Raw genomic sequence first — 20,719 nt, 5'->3', positions numbered from 1 at the left:
AGTAGACCACGTTCAACTATGAAGTATCAGTATTCAATTAGCACCGAATCAGTGCTCACCTCCGTCAGAAAAACGAGATAAGTTATCCTAATGCATTTTCAATCTATTTGTTGATTTGTAGCATTCGGCAATTGACTCAGCAACCTCATGTTTGACTAATATTCAAGAGATGTCATATCTGATCTCAAGAATAATAAAAATATTATGATAATTCTTAAAGCACTTCTCTCTTTCTTTGTTTTCTAACAGCAAAAGTCAATAGGAAGAGCTGTTTTTAATTTTTTTGGTAGTTGTGCACCTTTTACAAAGGCATAAAAGAGGCAGCATATGATTTTTGAAATTGATAATTGTGTTTGACAAATAACCATTTACGTTTCATAATGGGAAGCGACATGTTCGGCACCGACCCATCTTTCATTCGCAGGCAATTGAAATACGAAGTCTGCATATGCTCACTTTCCTTCGTGAGCCCTACCCGGAGATCTCCGACTTCATGGATGTACAATTACAGAATGATATTTGCACAATCTGCACGTTTCTCATCAACAAAACCGGAACCTTTCCAACATAGATCTGGGTTTCGAATGGTTAAAGGCCTCGGATTCTATTTTCAGAATCCTTGCCGCTTTGCTTAGAGGACTACGCTCAGAGTTACAAGTTCAATGATTTGCTCGGTGATGATGGATCCGGCTTATTTCTGAAACAAAAAAAAAAAAAAAAAGCCCAAAGTTACAGCTCCAGGTATAAAAATCCTAGCTGCCTTCACGGAAGCAAAATACCAAACAGAAGAACCTGCAGCTTCTTTTGCCATCATGTACGAAAAAAAAAAAAAAAAAAAAAAAAAGAAAGAAAGAAAGAAAGAAGAAGAAGAAGAAGAAGAAGAAGAAAGAAAGAAAAAAAAGTTAGATCCGAGGTGTTTTACCAAGGCAGAAAGTTAGATCCGAGGAGTTTTACCGAGACGAAAAGTTACATCCGAGGTGATATACCGAGAAGAAAGTATAATCCGAGAAGATTGATCCGAGGGTATTCTACCGAGGCGAAAAGTATGTACCGAGATGACACATACCGAGAGTATTATTCCGAGGGTACTATCCCGAGGAGACTATGCCCGAGCTCCTAGTTCCAAATGGCACACTTTGAGGACCCCTCTAGATTTGCCATCCTCCTAAGTGCACAGTCACGTGCCGAGGGACAAATCCGAGCCGAGGGTCCAGTTTGAGGAACTCTCCCAAAGAGCACCATATCGAGTGGCGTGCAGGATAAGGAGCTCCAAGTAAGACGGTCCATCTTCATTGAATTCACCAGATAAGTTCGTACTCTTCTTTTACAACTATGATTTATGTTAAAGTAAGGATAAATGTTGGTTTTTATCAACCAGGAAAAAAAAAATATATATATATATATATATATTTTGATAAAATAGACTCGTGTGTTGAGGCCTCACTCCTGCCGTGAGTGAAAGGATCACAAAATCATCCCGACGGATGAAAAGGATATATAGTGCTACTGTGCATTCTGCTATTTTGTTTTAGTATATGCAGTGCTTTGTTAACCCTTTTTGCAGAAAAGATACGAGGAGACAACCCCTACAACAAATTAAACAAGGAAAGTCTCTCGGTCAGTCCAACACCGAGAGCCAAGGAGACAACCTTGCAGAGAAAACAAGGAAAGTCTCTCGGTCAGTCCAACACCGAAAGCCAAGGAGACAACCTTGCAGAGAAAACAAGGAAAGTCTCTCGGTTAGTCCAACACCGAGAGCCGGGGAGACAACCCTGCAGAAAAAACAAGGAAAGTCTCTCAGTTAGTCCAACACCGAGAGCAAGGAAGAACAGACAGTCCCCAGGTATCAATTGATCTCTGCTAAGAATAAAGCAGCAGTCCGAGACAGAATGGAAGCACTTCTTCATCAAACTTCTCCAAAGATGATCAAGCTACATCAGCGTCCATCTGACTCCCCACCTCGAACGACTCGAAAGAGTTATGGTGGGGATGTTCGGGAAAGAAATCCGCCCGAATCCTTTTCTCAAACAACCCAAAAGGGTCAGGGAAAGGATACAAAGGGTTGAAACCTCCCGGTTGGAGGTTTCCGAAGGATGAGGACTAGAATCCGCCCGAATCCTTTCCTCGAACAGCCCGAAAGGGCCAGGGAAAGGATACAAAGGGTTGAAACCCCTCGGTTGGGGGTTTCCGAAGGATAAGGCTAAGGATATCCAAAGAAGAATCCACCCGAATCCTTTCCTCGAACAGCCCGAAAAGGCCAGGGAAAGGATACAAAGGGTTGAAACCTCCCGGTTGGAGGTTTCCGAAGGATAAGGTGATGGATATCCCGATTAGAATCCGCCCGAGTCATTTCCTCGAACAACCCGAAAGGGTCATGGAAATGATACAAAGGGTTGAAACCTCCCGGTTGGAGGTTTCCGAAGGATAAGGTTAAAGATATCCCGAATCCTTTCCTCGAACGACCCGAAAGGGTTATGGAAAGGATACGACGGCGGGATTGCAGGTTTTCGGAAGGACAAGAACATCCAAGATAGAATCAGGCCGAGTCCTTTCCTCGGACGACTCGAAATGGTTATGGAAAGGACACCAAGACAAGAAAACCTCTCGGTTGGAGGTCTCCAGACGTTAAAAGATTGGAGCATTCAGAGATAAAGAAATTAAAAGGTAAAGATTTCAAGTTATGATTTCATTTCAGTAATATATAAAGTCTTTTACAGGTCACAAAGATTTCAGAAAGGAAGGTAAAGCTCAGCGACTTGACTACCCACCTCGAACGACTTAACCTGCGGTAGCAGACTAAAGTTATGGGGGGTAGCTCATTAAGGTAAACAGGAAGGTAAAACTTCAGAATGATAAAGATTCAGGGAGAAAAAGCTCCAGTATTACAGAGCTTCAGGAAAGATTCAGTATGACAGAGCTTTAGGAAGGATCCAGGGAGATAAAGATTCAGGAAGATAAAGCTTCAGAAAGGTAAACAGGATGAAAAAGCTTCAGGATGATAGAACTTCAGGAAAGATTCAGAAAGATAAAGATTCAGAAAGATAAAGCATAAAAAAGATAAAGCTTCAGAAAGAGTTTCAGTAAAGATTCAGGAAGATAAAGCTTCAAGGATGACAAAGCTTCAGGATGACAAAGGTTCAGGATGGTAAAGGTTTAAGGAGATAAGGCTTCAGGATGATAAAGCTTCAGGAAAACAAACAGCAAGGTAAAGGTTTAGAAAGACAGATCTTCAGGAAGGAAAAGGTTCAGGGAGATAAAGTTTCAAAACGACAAAGCTTTAGGACGACAAAGCTTTAGGATGACAAAGCTGCAGAATGATAAAGTTTCAGGAAGGAAAAGCTTCAGGAAGGTATGAGGATAAAACCTCTTTAAAAAATCATCAAGTAAGACTCAACACTTTGATGCAAATAGTTTTTTTATTCTCCTCTGTAAAATTTTTCAACAAACCGATTGTTTGTTCAAAATATTTGGGATAGCTTAAATTTCAAAAAATTAGACCAGTTCTTCCCTCGGAAAAAACTGACACAAACCGATTGTTTGTTCGAGTTTTGGAGGTAACTCTAGCATAAAAAGTAAGATTTATAAGAAACCGAGATATGTCTCGGAAGAACTTTTTGAGTGAGAAACTTTAAACTTTTTTCCAGGTAAAGATGTTCAATTCAGTTTGAAAAATTATGAGGTTCTACGGCTAATAAGATAAGGAAAGTGAAAGTCAAAAAGTTCAAGACTTTCATTCATTAACATTGAAATTTTGTTCATTACAAAAAAAATTTTACATGAAAAAGAAAAGATACATTTGAAAAGGAAAGTTTAAGTATTTACAGGTTGAAGCCCTGAGACTCACTCCGAACTCCGAGATCTCTTTTACACCATCGTCCAAGATACCAAGAGGACTTGACTATCCGCCTCGAACGACTTAGCCTGCGATCGCGGACTAAAGCTATGGGGGGTAGCTCAACAAAGTTAAAGCTTCTACAAAGGGAAAATCACCGAAGCTACACCAAACTCTCAAATTAAGATCTCTCAGGAGCAACTCGAACAAAGATACGGGGAGACAACCCCTATAACAAACCATACGAGGATATTACCTCTTCAAAAAATAACCAAGTAAGTTCATCGCTTCCAAAAGATTTTTTCATATCCTCCTCGGTCATAACTTACACAAACCGATTGTTTGTTTAAGTTAAGGAGGATAACTCAAAGTAAGATTTTTCTCTCCTAGTCACGGAGTTCAAAACAAAAGATTTTTCCCTCTTCAGCTCGGAGGTTTAAACAAAAGATTTTTTCTCTCCTAGTCACGGAGTTCAAAACAAAAAGATTTTTGAAACAAAAGATTTTTCTTACCCTCCTCGGAGTTAACTTACGCAAACCGATTGTTTGTTCAAGTTATTAGAGGATAAGTGAGAATTGATTTGTTATGGAAAGTTTTTCCATAACAAAGAATAGAAAGATTACAAAGTTCGAAAATAAAGATATTCACAGGTGAGACCAAGCTAGATGGTGTTCAAATTAGAAGATTCGGTACGCCAAGCACAAAACCTCGGGCCAGCAGAAGCCCCTAGTCGTTATAAGTCTCGGACAACCAAAGCCTCAGCGCTAGTCTGGGCCTCCGAAGCCCCCAAGAGAGATTTTTGTGGAAGCGGTCTACGAAGCACTACCGATGAAGAAGCTTCGGGTATGTTAAGCCTTTTCTTCAACGGTTTACCATTTTTTGTCAGACAGAACTTTGATCTCAGGAAAGGTGTACGCAAAGTGTTCTCTCAGAGTGGCATTTCACCACAATCTTGGTGAAATCAACTACATCAGTCCGATCCATCTCCTACCGAGAGTAGGAGATCATTTTTACAACTTTGGCCCTACCGACAATATTATGTAGAGGCATTTATGAAGAAGATATCTATGAGAAGTTGCTATTAGTACTATGACAGATCACAAGTTGGATCCACTCAACCCGATCCAAGGAGGAGATAAACATTTAGCAACTATTTCAGGGAAATTAGGTATCAGTTATCCCTGGTAGAATTGGGATAGGACTTATGGTCCAATCAAATAAAAAGAATGATCAGATCAAAAGTCTAAGAAGATATCAGATTAGAAGTTTAATAAAGGATCAGAGTCCAATTAGAACTCTGACAGCAGTTCTAGATTGACAAGGAGCAGGAATTCCAATACTTCCAGAGATTCGAGGCATTATTCGTCATAATTACTTTGAAAGAGGCGGCAATTGTCAGATACAGATTATGGAAGATCCAGATTCAGAAATTGAGGTATTTAATTCTCTTACATTCTAAATTCAAATAAGAGAATTATGGGAGTAACTGTTGGAGAAATAATTAGCTCCAAAGACATGTGGGCCGAGCCCATCGGGTCGGCCCAGCAAGATTAGACCCAATTTATAAGACCATTCGTTATCTCCAAAAAGACGTATATCCCGAGTATATCAAGATAGACTTCTATCCCATCAAATATGAGATAAGGTACCTAATAGAATGACATTAGCTAAAGAGAGTGTCATGTCCAGTTTGGACTCTACTACCCAATTTGAATTCTATGTGATCTAGGACTCAGACTCCTAATTAGAAAGATAAGATTCAAGACTATGTGATCTAGGACTCAGACTCCTAATTAGATTATGCTCCAAGCACTCTAGCGGTTTTATAACTGTGAACTGTGAGTCTATAAATAAGACTACGGCGTCAGGTATTTAAAAGACAAGTAGATTCTCTGAGCTTTTGAGATTACAGATATTTTCCAAAAAATTAGTTTGAACTGACTTAGGCATCGGAGTGGGGGTCCGGTCGGCACCCCCATAGTCCGACAAGCCGTTTATTATTTTGCAGATTACAAGGAGAACAAAGATTAAGGAAGGCAACGAATCACAAGGCAACACGTCACCGTACAGAAAACTGTACCAACAGTAGGTAAGAAAAAAAAATTAGAGAAATGTTACAGTTTATCCTAATATTTTTTTTTGGGTATTTTTTTGGATGGCATGAATTTGGTTTTTTTTGCTTAAAAAATTTCATTTCGTAGGTCACCTTTTGAGGCAATGTGTGTGTATATATATATATTATTAAATTCATGTCATCTAGAAGGAAGATAGAAAAGAGCTCAAGCATTTCTAAAAAAACTAAGCTTTTAGATGTTTTTTTGCCGCATATTTCTAAAATTAAGAGGAAATTTGTACTCTTTAAATGAAAGGAATATCTACTAATATAAACAACCTACTCGATCTCTTTCTAATATTTTTGAAAATATAGCTCGTTAATGTAATTTTCAATGGCATGTGACAAGAAATTATCAGGTTAATAATTTCAAAATTGCGTTATAAAAAGAAATTCAAGAATGCCTTTATAATTAACCTGCCAATATATGATTCATAAAAATAAAAATAAAAACCTGCCAATGACTTCTTGCACTACAAAAATACAAGCATTTTGACGCGTGTCTACAGTACCCGTTACTGTAGACACGCGTCCAATTTGACACGTGTCTTTAGAGACACGTGTCTAATTGTATAGCCGTCACAAATTGACACGTGTATTTAATACACGTGTCCAATTGGACACGTGTATTAAATACACGCGTCCAATTTGACACGTGTATTTAATACACGTGTCCAATTTAATACACGTGTCAAATTGGACGGGTGTATTTAATACGCGTGTCCAATTGGACACGTGTATTAAATACACGTGTCAAACTGTTATTTTTTTTAAATATAATTTTTTTTAATTAAATAGAATTTCAACAATTGGACACGCGTATTAAATACACGTGTCAAACTGTTATTTTTTTTCAAATATAATTTTTTTTTAATTAAATAGAATTTCAACAATTGGACACGCGTATTTAATACGCGTGTCCAATTGGACACGTGTATTAAATACACGTGTCAAACTGTTATTTTTTTTCCAAATATAATTTTTTTTTAATTAAATAGAATTTCAACAATTGGACACGTGTATTTAATACGCGTGTCCAATTGCAAATATCAAATATATATTAATAAAAACATTTTTTATTAAGGTTTTGATTAAAAAAAAATATATGTATATGTACCAGAAAATTGGCCACGTGGCTTTAGGCCACGTGGCCAGATTTGGTGTAGGTAGGCGCGCGGGAATTATCCCGCGCCCACCTGATGACATTCGTAATTTAAGTTTAAAAAAGGAAAAAAAAAATCGTTATATACGTATACTCAGAGACTCTCGCCTTCTCTCTCTCTCTACGCGCTCTCACTGGTCTTTCTCTCTCTCTCACTGTATCGCTCTCTCTCACTCTCTCTGTATCAGTCTCTCTCTCCGTCAGTACTGCTTCGCCGGCCAGCTCTCTCCGTCAGCACTGCATCTCGCTCGCTCTCACTCACTCTCTCTCTCTCTCTCTCTCTCTCTCTCTCTCTCTCTCTCTCTCTCTCTCCGTCAATACTGGACCACCGGCCAGCTTCCCGACCACCGCGTGGTCGGCCTTCCCTCCGGCCTTCCCGACGTCTCTTGGTCGCTGTCTCTGTCTCTCGCTCTCTCTGTCTCTGTCTCTCGCTCTCTCTCACTCTCTCTCTCTCTCTCTCTCGCTCTCTCTCTCTCTCTCTCTCTCCGTCAATACTGGACCACCGGCCAGCTTCCCGACCACCGCGTGGTCGGCCTTCCCTCCGGCCTTCCCGACGTCTCTTGGTCGCTGTCTCTCTCTCTCTCGCTCTCTCTGTCTCGCTCTCTCTCTGTCTCGCTCTCTCTCTCTCTCTCTCTCTCTCTGCGTCAATACTGGACCACCGGCCAGTTCTAAGTGGACGACGAGTTGGTACGTTCTGCATGTGTTTCGTGTAGGTATATCGTATACGTATTAGAAAAAAAAAAAAAAAAAAAAAAAAAAAAAAAAAGAAAAAAAGAAGAAGAAAAGAACAGATCTGTTCTTTTCTTCTTCTTTTTTAAAAGCAATATTTTTGGCAACGTGTATTCTTAACCCGTATCAAGAAAAATATATAATTTTTCTTTTTTTTTTTTATACACACACATTTAGCCACGTGTATTTAAATACACGTGGCTAACAATTTGGAATTATTTTTTTAAAAACACATTTTGACACGTGTATTGAGATACACGTGTCAAAATGTGCAGTTAGTGACTTCCACATCTAACACGCGTCTCACGCGTGTCAAAATGCACGTGTCAAACTGCACGTGGCTAAATGAAGTGATTTTTGTAGTGTTGTAGCATGCTTGTGTGAAGGGGTGATGTGGAATTAAACCTCGTTCAAGTGCCTGTTGCCCGTATACACAATATAAGCCTGCATGCACAACGCACATCATATAGGTAGAAAATGAAACCTGTTAAATCATCGCACATGAAAAACAAGACCAACTTTAGAGAGATTTGGCCGTGAATAAAGTAGATAATTATAAGATCGATCTGTTCCATAGAGATATTTACCTTTCGGTCATGCTGAGAAGCTGAGTGACCAACAAGGAGAGTGCAGGCGAGAGTGATCAGGAGAAGCCATGAAAGACTGGAGGTTTTGCTTGCCATTGCCATTGGAGCGTCAGCTATAAACTTAATTGGCAAGAATGTGTGTTGTATATATAATGGAACTGGTGGGCTTTCACGAAGTTGGGGTTGGGAGTGCGGGGCCGGTGAAACCTTTCAAAGAGATGCTTCTATTGGTACAATGGAGTACGTACTCGATCTACCACTGACGGTAAATGCACAACTAGCTAGGTGACCAAGTCCAATTTGACGACAGTTCTGAATATTTCTAACCGTTTTTAAAGATGTCAAGGGAACGGTTAGAAATATTCAGAACTGTCGTCAAATTGGACTTGGTTACCTTGCAGACAATTGAGCCTGCCGGAGAGTGTTAAGATAAATATCCGATGCTGACTATGCACAATCTTCTTCTGGCACGAAAGCTTCCATGTCAGCCACTCTTGCATATAACTCTGCATCAGCAGGACTCTCATCTGTAAAGCTATCTATTGATACAGGCAAGGTGGTCTCCTACTAGGACCACCTTGTCACATAAATAAAGTAGTAAAAAATTGTATATTTAAGTGATTAAAAATCATTTTTCATTGATACATGCACAACTACTGCCAGCATGCATACATGGTCGGCCAGCTCAGCAGTCAGCCAACATCAATTCACGCGCTGATTATGGTGTATTACTTACCACTAACCTCCAAAACTATATTAACATTTTTTGTTTTGAAAACTGAAAGCCACAAACTTGAAAATGGCCTAAATAAGATACAAACAACTTGATACTAGCAATTATTTGGGTTTGATGATGAATGATGATTAGTCTTGTCAATTGCAAATTTGAATCCTGAGATTTCAATCTCATTCCTGTCTAGTCTGTTCTTTGTTTGAGGATGGTCAAGAACATGTTCTTACTCGAGTTTGACTTGCCTCTTATAATTTGAGTACAACATTTAAGAGAGTCTATATGAACATATATGCTCAAGTAAATGGTTGGATAACTCAAAATTTATTTGGGTAGATAAATTTTATATAGACTCTTTAACACTGTACTAACAAAGTTATTGGTATCAAATAGAGTTTAAAAAAAATAAATAAATTAAAATTAAAAATTAAAATTTAAAAAAATTACCCAATTTAAGTATAATCTTGAAAGAAATAGTTTAGTTACGATGAACTGATGAACAATTCGAAACAAAATTATCATGAACTGATCGATGAACAATTCGAAAAGCACGTTAAATTAAAACAAGAAATTCAAGCATCAGATATATAGTAAGTTTCTAATGGTTTCATTGTTCTGCTTTTATAACCTGCCAACGACTTCTTGTAGCATGCTTGTGTTCTGTGAAGGGAGGGATGAGGTGTAAACCTCGTCCATCTGCCCGTTGCCCATATATATACATAATATAAGCCTTCATGCGGAGTAAATCTTTTTTTTTTTTTTCTCTCTCTCTCTAAATTTTAACAATTTTATTTTTTTTTACATCAATTTTACTTCGATCAAAGGTAATATATACTTCGTTTATGGTTATATACCAAAATAGTATATGATTTGAAGGGGTAGCTCGTACCCAAAAGGTGGCCAGCCACGTCATTTTTATATTCAGTAGTAAAGTTTTGATGTTAATTTCTCATAGAAATTAAATTCCACAATCGTGACTCCAACAAACACAACGAGGACCTGAAGTCAACTAAAGATCGCCAAGTCAAGGTGCATGGGTTTATTTTTTATTTTTATAATAACGTGGTAACATCAACGTAAACCTAATGTATTGTTAATGTTAGCCCATATAGCTTTCGGTAATTCCCGCTCTCAACCTTTATTTAACTTTTCTTTTAAAGCTTTGTCGTTTTGCTTCCTGTCTCTATATATCATTCCACATATTTGCGTATATTTTGGTGCATGAACCATTCAACCTATTTTTTTTTAACCTTTCTATCTCCACTGGGCACTGACGCCAAGTCCTGATTTCTCTCTCTCTAATCAATTAAGATAAAAATGAATACATGAAATGAAAATAATTTAACTCTATCAATGCTAGCTGTGTTTCGCAAATTGATTTAACATCGTAGCAAAGTAGAAGTCATGAGTTCAAACATTTTCTCTTTCATTTACTTCCTATTTTAATTAAATATTTCACGTGTTGGGCTTCAATTATTAAAACGGAGTTTAAGCTCACACATGAGGGAGAGTGTTAAAATATGATTAAATAATTAAATTTGCATTTTCTTATTAGTTTAAGCTTTTGAAATAAGTAAAAAAAAAAATGTTGGTATCAACTTCGGGGTTTGGAGGAAGTCCGCGCGATCTCAACTTCGTCCATAAGTTCCATCTTGTTGCATATTCCCCTCTCTCTCTCTCTCCACATTGCCGCATGATTGGCATGAAGATATTAAGTCAAGGCCAGAGGCAGATTCACACATGGTGGAATAGATCATAGGCTCCAGAGACATGAAAAAAATAAAAAACATTGCCGCACTGCCCGTTGCCGCACTCAGACAATATGCATTGAGATGTTCTCAAGTGGCCTCTTCCCTTTCGTACGGTTGCTGTGGAAAAGAGAAATTTCGTTATGTTAAAAAGAAAAGAATAAAAAAAAAATCAAAAGAGGCTAAGTTGTCAATTTCAGCTTATAGTTAGCTTTTATTTTAGCTTTTGCAGTATTGTTTAAAAACTTAGACCTAGCATTTGTGGTATTGTTTAAAACTCAGGCCAATTTCAGTCCATAGTTAGGTACAATCATGTTTTAGGCCCATAGATGACCCCTTTTGGCCCAAGTTGGCCACGATTATATTTGGCCCATAATTGGCCTCATTTTCAGCCATTTGTTGGCTTTTATTTCGGTCCATAGCTGGTCATTTTTTTGACTTATAGTTATTAAAGGCCTATCTTCAATCACTATTGCTGACCGCCTCCAACCATCGCTATCAACTGCCATCTACTCCAAGTTTTCGGTCTCTATTGTCGCCTACCATCTCCCAAAAAAGAGTCAAACTCAAGGTTTCAAAATCTTCCACCTTGAGTTTGAAGGGGGTGTTAGAGAATATATTTTTCATATAATTGTGATTGGATATGATAAGAGAATATGAGATTGTATGATTAATTTGATTGTAATTTGATTATAATCAAATCAGAATTGAATTGATATTCTTTTATACATTTTTGTATTCTCCTTACATCCCTATAAACATGGATCATTTGTATTGTAAATTTATCTTGATAAATAATATCATAATTGGTAGCTGAATCGATTACGTGAATTTTAAATTTATATATTGAACCACTTCACAATAGTACGAATCAATTGTACTATAGTAAGGGTTATCGAACTACAAGGATTGGGGGGTTGTTTTGCGTAACAGGATATTCAAAGAGCATATTTAACTTTACTTAAAAATAAAAACACAGTAAAGGTTGTAGAATTGAAGCTACAACGAGAAAGTAAGAAAAGCGAAAAATGAAAGAAACTTAGGGAAATGATCGCATCTAATCTTCAACCAATGAAATGCTTCATGTCTATATGGATCTTCCTAACATGCATGATATGAGCGCATACTGGGCGTCAACCATTACGAAGACCTTGACATGAAAATACTTTCGTTAAAACGTAATCATAAAGCACTTAGTTTTACATTAAACAATCTCACGTAAAGATTAATCTATAATTGAAAGCGTTTACACTACAAAAGGTGTGGGGGTGATTAATGCTCCCTAGCTTACTACTCTATAAAACATCCTGATAAGCATACACAATACATGAAAACCCTAATTAGGTCACAATGATAAAGTATCTAGTTTCACATCGATCACATCACGTAAAAGTTACACTATAATTGAAAAACAATTTAGACTACCAAAGATGTTAAACAATCGGTGCTCCCTAGCATACCCTATAAGGTGACTCTAATAGGTAAACGCATGCACATCATGTCAAATAGAACCATTGTAAAAGATATCGTTCTCTTTCAAGAACGTTGATTTTATTCAAAAAATCTAAGAAAACTCATAGACAAGTCTAACTCTTTTTTATGAATAAGTGGATTGAAATCTTGAAGACAAAACCTTTAGCATGAGTTTTGCAATCCCCTAGCCCTTCACAATCATCAAACACATCTTAAAAATCTTAACACTCCATGGTTTTCGAAAAAGATTACGATCAAACCCTAAGATGAGATTTAGCTAGACATAATCAAACTAATTTAAGCATAAAAACAGTAAAGAAACAAGATTAAAATGAACTAAAAACAATATATTTAAAGTATGGAATTCGGATTACACAAAAGAAATGAAAAGAAAAGAAAAACCTAATCTAGAAAATGAAGAACAAGGAAGAAAATGCAAAGGGAACAAGCTTTCTGGTTTTCGGTCTAGAGAGTTGCATCAAAGGAACTTAAAAAGCAATAAAATTAACTAAGATACATTTGAGAAAATCGAAACTCCCAAAAGATGCATATCTAAACCCTAAACTCTCATCTCATATATATAGAGATTTAGATTTACAAAAGACTCATCAATAATCAATTCTAGCCGCACAAACAGAGGTGGTCGCCGTCCATTTCTGTCCATAAAACTCAACTTGTAATTTGGATCGCACAAAGATTTGAAAATATACCAAATTGCCCTTGATGTATTTTCAGGTCTAATTCAAGTGTTTTGAACTAGATTTCAACTAAGACCTAAAAATAAGACATAACACAAAACTACAACAAAACGTTATATATACAACACAAACTAGATCTAACAAATTCAAATTAAGGGGTCTTGAATCAAATAATTCAAGACTTATCAATAAGGTAGTCATATAGACTCTATCCTGTGAACGCATGTCATAGACTGAACCATGTAAAATCTCGATTCTTTCTCTTTATTTTGCTTTGTCTTTATTTTTCTATTTGATTCTCTTTTCTTTCAAGCAAGACTATGGTCATTTATACTATGGGTAATGTTATTTAGTATACTAATATACACTGCTATATAATTTGATGATGTAGCAGTGAAAGTTAGTCATTAGATTAACACCTGTAAGAAAAATAAAAAAAAAATAAATAAATAAATTACAAATTTTAACTGTGTGGCCATCTCTTAGTTGTATGAAAGTTGTATAGTAGTCTACTACATAACATTTCTATTTATATGATATCGGCACTACTAAATCACTCTAATTGCGAGGTTAAAAATGAACTGGGTCTTGCTAGCATCTGGACATAAGAAATCTATTGTTATATTATCCCCAATGCGATTGACTATCTTGGTTTGTTTTGTTCTTAGTCAGGTCACGCCTGAATTATTTTGATTTTTGTATTAATTTGTTTGAACTTTTATTTTCAATGAAATCATTTCATTGAAATTTACATAGGCTCCATTATCTTCTATTCCTATAACCTCCATTATCTTCTAGATTATTGACCATTTTTATCTTCTTCTTTTTTAATGATTTTTTTTTTTTTTTGTTATTATTAAGAAAAAAACCATAAAATCATATAAATGGGTTGAGGTATGTTTTTGTGGATTTTTTTTTTTTTAAAAAAATAAAAATAAAAGTAAAAATAATCAATAATTATATTATGAGTGACTAAATATCATTTCTCTATTTTATAACATATCTTGTTGGGTTTAATAATTGTGTCGATTGTGCTGTACGAGAGAGAACATTAACATGCAGTCCTTTCGGAGCTGAAAAGAAAAATGCATTTATGACAAAACTTTCAGTGATGCCTTTCCTTGCTAAGAACAAGCTTGATCACAAAGACTTCTTTTTGTCTATATTCTTTGCTTGTAGGATTTATTCCATCCTTTCCCTACCCTTATATTGAAGTTTGTGGTTTTAGATTTAAAATAAGAATAGTCAGTTGATTGTACACCGAGTCCCGTATTGACAATGCCTGCAAGGTAAGGAACATAGAAAGGTCAAAGTGACCTTGTTGGTGGTCTAGCATAGGGTCACTCTGATGCCTAAGTTATTGATGGGCTTTAAGAAGGAAAGTAAGAATGATTGGCAAGGAGAAAGTAAGTGCATGCCTCAACGTTCTAACTCCTTTTCTTTTATAGAGTATTGCTCGCGAATAGTCAATTGGGAGAGGGGTTCGGGACTAACATAATTTGATTATGTAGGCCCACTCCTTTGGCTCATGCTTCCGTCATTCTCTAGTTATAATGGAATGCGAGTAATTTAAGTGACAGGAGGTAGGATACTGTAGATGCAGCTCTTCTTAATGCTCCCTACACCCTCTTATTCATGATAAGTCCGATCTCGTCGAACAAATTGAGTTAGGTTTGATCAATTTAATTAAGTTCAAGCTTGGTCAGCCCAACATATATGATGTTCGCTCGGCTACTAGGTCTTGTTGCTAAGGTCTGGCTTAAGGTCACATCGAAAATGGGCTAGTTTAATAATGAGGAAAAGCCTTCTCTAATTAAAAGTGGTTTATTACATGATCCACCACACTTGATTATGTCATGTGCCTTTTTTTTTTTTTCCCTGGTTGTTACGTGATAAACATATTTAAGAAAATATTATAAATATCCAATAATTTGAGATATAAAAATATAACTTGAGATATAAACAGGATTTGTATAGGCTCCAAGTCTTAAATCTAGATTTGTAAATTTCAATAAGCCTGGAGCCCGGAGAGGACTCGCGGTCGTCGAGTGGGAGTGGGACCTTGTGTTTTTTTTTTTTTTTTAAACATTTTTGGCAGTAAAAGGGAAGGGGTAAAACGGGAAATCAAGAACTGTCTGCCATTCTCCTTACGTTTTTTTTGCATGCTCAACTCTGTTAGCAAGTTGCACCATTTGAATGTCGTTCATTTTTATCTGCTTCGTTATCCATATCACACTGGTCACAACAATAAAGACTGTTTATTCTGTTAAATTCTACAACATTCAAACTCAATAGTTAATGTTTATTTGTTTTTGTTAACAATGAATGGATATTATTTTTATTTTTTTATATATTAATCTATTCTTCAATGTTAGTACATTTTTCATTCGTACTTTAGCTGCTTCCATCAAATTTTCTCCCTCCGACCTTGAGAGATTGGCGAGAAAGGGGAGGAGGAACATGCTCTGTTTTATGGCCATAGAACAGGAGAAGAACCAAACAAGAACCCTTAATAGCTTGCTGTTGTTTTTCCTACAGCTGTAAGCAGGATCCGGCCGAGGCCCTGTTCAATGCAACTTTGATGACAAAACAATTAATCATTATCCAAATGAGTAAATTGAATTTTGGCAAATTTCTAAAAGGTGTCCCAACAAAATATATCCTTCGAAATAAATTTTACGTTTAAAAGTTCTTTCATGTTTTGTGCTGCGGCTCATTTGGAAAGTTGAGACTGTAGACTTTTGAAAGATATGCGATGAGATTGTTCGAATAACACAAAAATTTGAGAAGTCTAAGAGGATTAAGGATATATGACATAGGAGTAATGGTACGAGTTAATTTTGTGTCCCTGAAAATTTTAAATGACATGACATCATGTACAATTCTAGACGTCATACTCATATTCCTTTCGTATCCTCTAATAATGATGTGACTTTTAAAATACCATTAAACTTGTGATTTATCATTATTGAATTATGATCAAATTATGATTTTAAATGTCACATCATTATTAGAGTGACATAGGTATGACATCTAGAATTATTGTCATTTACACGATTAAATTAAACAATATAATTTTGACCATAAATTTATTCTTTCCCTCTCCTTCAAGTCTGCTTGGGTTTGTAATTTCAAAAAATGTTATTTAAAAATGGCAATTTTAAAATGAACGATTTTGGAAACTTGATTTTTAAAAATGTAGTTAAGCTTTTGGCAAAATCACAGTTTGACCAAAAAAAGTTGATTTTTAAAAAAGTTGAAAACAACTCAGAATAGAGCATTAAATTAGAAACAGAATCGTTATTTGGTACACTACAATGCAGTGAAGAACTGGAGCAAAGGCTCAAAAATTACAACCATTTTCCTACACGTTCCGCCACTGCTATATTGGGCAAATTCCTTCCAGGCTTTTGCTTCAATTATTTAAGTAATACATGTAGCATAGAATGTTCACGAATCATGGAACAGACACAACAATGGGGCTCCTCACTCGAAAGTTACCATCAGTCCACACTAAAGCAGCAGATACAACAGAACTCTCTATCTTTCCTTCAATCGTGAGTGCAAACGATAGCTGTTGTCCAAGAGATGTGAATGAAAGAATGCTAGGGTTCACTTTGATTATAAGTCCAGGTGGAGTGGTCACAACAGCTGTATATGTAGACGTTGGTGATCCAACATTTGTAACGGTCCGGTTGAAAACTTGACTGATAGATTCCAAGGGAGGCGTGGCTAGGGCAAAGGAAGGATAGTTTAGATCAAAGACGGTTCCATTAGTAGCTTCGGAACAGGTATTGTTGTTCCCAGCAAGAATTTGTAATAACTTAGTATTGTATCCTTGTCCACACAAAAATTTTACGTAGTCAAGCGTATCAATATCATATACTAAACCAGGATAAGGTGCCTGAAGAGGATTTAGATTGCCTGCACCGTATGCAAATTCAGCCTCTGGATTCTTTCCGGCACTCATGGGGATAGCTGCAAGTATTACACCAAATGGGAGTGAGTAATACAAGCATTAATTTATCAAAAATAGGGACTATATGGTATACATATATTACCAGTAGTCATAAGAGCCGACTTGATAGCGGCAGGCGACCATGTGGGGTGGAAGGATTTGATGTAGGCAGCCACCCCTGAAGCATGTGGGCAAGCCATTGATGTCCCGGATAGTATATTATATGACAGTGCTCTTTTATCCTCTTCCACTTCAGAAATTGGGGAAATCGGAGACCAGGCTGCTAGAATGTTGTTTCCGGGAGCAGCTAAATCCGGCTACAACAAAATAAAAGAAGTTTCCAATATTTAATGAGAAAAGTAATAAAAGGAAGCAAATGAAAATACGATTATTACAAGGTTAATTACCTTGAGAATGTTGGGTGTAGCAGGATTTGGACCCCTTGATGAGAAGGAGGGAATGTAGGGGGCAAATGCATCTTTACGCTCTTTGGTCCTACGAATACTCGCAGTTGGTCCCCTGCAGATCGTGTACGTTCATATTTAGGCTTAGTATATATATACATGTTTCCTGAACTTCTTCATTGTCCAAGTTATTTTAGATTTATACCTTGTCGTATTAATGTATAAGTAAACGCTGGCAGCATCCTCCGGGCGAAGGGAAGATGCGGGCAAGGGAAAAGAGTAAGCCACATCAGTGCGTCGGCCTTGATACACAGTGCCAACTGCACCGGCTAATAATGGCCCTTCCCCGTCACCCAGGCCATCGCAAAGTACAATTTTCCCTTTCACCAAATTTTTGTCCAGCGAATCTGGGAAGCAATACCTGCAATATTGTAACAAGAAGTTCCACTTTTTAACTATCATTTGGCAGTCCATAAGATCTGACTTGTTTAATTCTTTATTGAATCACACGTCAATTTGTAAGAAAACCGTAGTAAAAACTGTAATATCTCAAATATTTCGCAACGGGACTAAGGAATATTTCACCTGCTAGTTTGATAGATTTGTGCAAACACAAGCAAAAGGTTAAACTTATTCCCTTTGTCGTCTATACGTACATCAAACTTATTATTTACAAACAAGGAATTAATCATGTTGGGTTTTTGTTGATTTTGTAGTTACCTGGCTGGGAGCCCCAAGGAAAATTCTGTGGTGTTTGGCGCATCACCTCCATAAATTATGGGATACGTTTCGTTCTTGGGGTCAAATGTATTAATTGAAATTCCCTACACATGCATGGAGCAAATGATTTCTCCAAATTAGTTTGAAGTTTTAATTCTAGGCACGAGTACTATTTCCACATGATTAAAGCAAATGGTTATATATATATATATACCTGAAACTAACTAAATAGATATTAAATACTGAACAATTTGGAGTAATATGAATCATTCACTGACAGTAAGCATGTTTGTAGCACTCTTTTCTTTATTTGTCAGCATTTCATTGTTAAACTGTTTTTATTTCTTGGGATAAATTGCACACAATCTTTTTATGCATAGCAGAGGAGAAAACAGGGGGCTGGACTTTCAGATTACCTCATAGATCTTGCTGTTACCCAATTGGACCTCAGTGATGAACTTTCGATCGATAGTGCTTGCAGCCACAGTGAGAGACCATGGCGAAAAGTTTGTGATGGTTGCTAGACCTGGACCCCTGTTCCCAGCAGAAGTTGATGCCAAGATTCCATTTCTCATAGCATGAAAGGCACCAATGGATATTGAATCGGTAAAATATGACCCAGTGGATCCACCGACGGAAATAGTTATTATGTCAACACCATCAGCGATGGCATCATCAAATGCCGCAAGAATGTCAGCATCAGAACACCCAATGGTCCAACATACTTTGTAAACAGCAATACGTGCTGATGGAACCGCTCCTCGTGCTGTTCCCAAGCCAATGCCCTGCACGCTTGCCATGTTAACCACGTTCCCACCTGCTGTTGATGCAACATGTGTCCCGTGGCCATCTGTGTCTCTAGGAGATTTTATATCAGTTACTTCAAATTCTCCAGAGCTACTGTAATATTGTGCTCCAATGATTTTACTGCAGAAGTGTAACAGCATTTCTCAGTGGTGCTTTTGACTCTTTTTACATGTATGTGTGTGTGCGCATTTAGTAAACATTCATACTTGTTGCAAGTGAAATTTGTTGAGGCTCGGCAGGATCCCTTCCATTTGCTAGGTGGTGGACCAAATCCTTTGTCATTAAAGCTATCAGACTCCGGCCAAATTCCGGTGTCAAGAACTCCTATAACGATGTCACTTTCTACAGCTGATCGCTTAACTTGTTGTGGAAATCCAAGGAAGTCCCATGACCTTGTTGTATGAAGCTTTTTCTGTTCGTTAGGGAACACGGACACTACGCCGTCCATTCCTACATAGTCATTGTCACAATATGTCATTATAGATATAAAAAACATGGGTAAATTGATAAATTCCAAGAATCCCATCCATTGGGGGGGAGATTTTGTTCACCGACCAGCCATTGTTTGGGCTTCTTGCTCGGTTAGCTCCACTGCAAATCCACTGAAACTTTTTTTGTAGCTATAGAGCAGTGATTCTGGTCCAACATTGCTGAATGCAGGTACATAAATATGTTGGAGGTCAAACAGTACAAATTACAGAAAAAAAAAAAATTTGAATTTGCAAAAAGAAAAATAGGAGTGGGAAGTTTTGAAGTCGAGTGGTACTTCCTTTACGAGAGGTCTAATGGTCGACTCATTACGGGTATATATAGATCAAACAAAGTTTTAAGAAAAAATTACCCAATTTAAGTACGATCTTGAAAGATCTAGTTTAGTTATGATGAACTGATGAACAATTCGAAACAAATTAAGTGATCATGAACTGATGAACAATAATTCGAAATTCAATTAAGCATATATCAGATAGCAAGTTTCTAATGGTTTCATTGTTCTGCTTTTAGAACCTGCCAATGACGTCTTGTAGCATGCTTGTGTGAAGGGATGATGTGGAAACTTCGTCCATCTTCCTGTTGCCCATATACACAATATAAGCCTGCGTGCACAATGTTATTGGTAGAAAATGAAGTCTGTTAAATCATCCCACATGAAAAATTAATTAATTAATTAATTAATTAATAAAAGAAAAAAAAAGGGGGGGGGGGGGGGGGGGTTAATTTTTGAGAGATTCGGCCTGATCAAATTGGGTAATTAGAAGAACGCTTTCCATAAGAAGTACTGTAAGACATTAGCTATAGAAATATCTACCTTTCGGTCATCCTCAGAAACTGAATGAGCAACAAGGAGAGTGGAGGCGAGACTGAGGAGTAGCCATGAAAGACTAAAACTTTTGCTTGCCATTGGAGTGTCAGCTGTAAACTTGTGCGATCTATCTAAGTGCCAGAAATGGTTCTTATATAAATTTTTTTTTGAAAAAAAAATCGAAGGAAAGAAGTTCTAACCCGAAAAAGGCTTTAAAAATTGATTTAATTTCATTTCTTATAGAAATTAAATTCCACAATTATGACTTCCAACAAACAAGACGACGTGGACCGAGGTCGACCAAATGTGAAAAGTTTTGTAAGGCAACGATCAAAGTGGAAAATCCGACGTAAAGACTAAGCCAATGCCCGGTTACAGCTGGTTTTAAAAGCCATTTTACAATTTTTACATCAGTAATGCTATTTATTTGATAGAATGTTATTAAATTGAGATAATAG

General features: G+C 36.9%; 1 protein-coding gene across 1 annotated transcript; it reads right to left on the bottom strand.

Annotated features, from left to right (window-relative positions):
- Positions 1–16,328: 16,328 nt before the first annotated feature.
- LOC133862351 (cucumisin-like) lies at positions 16,329–20,467 on the bottom strand. The gene is made up of 10 exons (XM_062298134.1): positions 20,268–20,467; positions 19,967–20,055; positions 19,517–19,611; positions 19,168–19,411; positions 18,571–19,081; positions 18,155–18,258; positions 17,640–17,855; positions 17,438–17,549; positions 17,134–17,347; positions 16,329–17,050 (listed from the first exon to the last, which is right to left on the bottom strand). Exons 1-10 carry the CDS (start codon positions 20,358–20,360, stop codon positions 16,530–16,532), a joined length of 2,199 nt encoding a protein of 732 aa, XP_062154118.1. The 5' UTR covers positions 20,361–20,467; the 3' UTR covers positions 16,329–16,529.
- Between the last annotated feature and the right edge of the window lie 252 nt (positions 20,468–20,719).

This window comes from Alnus glutinosa, chromosome 3 (assembly GCF_958979055.1).
Source record: "Alnus glutinosa chromosome 3, dhAlnGlut1.1, whole genome shotgun sequence".
In the NCBI taxonomy this organism is placed as follows: Eukaryota; Viridiplantae; Streptophyta; class Magnoliopsida; order Fagales; family Betulaceae; genus Alnus; species Alnus glutinosa.
This window is presented reverse-complemented; position numbering and strand designations above follow the sequence as displayed.

What these genes read in the sequence shown, in the direction of transcription:
- LOC133862351 (XM_062298134.1), bottom strand. Translation starts at nt 20,360, where the DNA reads ATGGCAAGCAAAAGTTTTAGTCTTTCATGGCTACTCCTCAGTCTCGCC. An exon ending in AGAAGCCCAAACAATGGCTG is followed by an intron (nt 19,412 to 19,516) that starts GTCGGTGAACAA and finishes ATGACTATGTAG; the next exon opens with GAATGGACGGCGTAGTGTCC. An exon ending in TTATACATTAATACGACAAG is followed by an intron (nt 17,550 to 17,639) that starts GTATAAATCTAA and finishes CACGATCTGCAG; the next exon opens with GGGACCAACTGCGAGTATTC.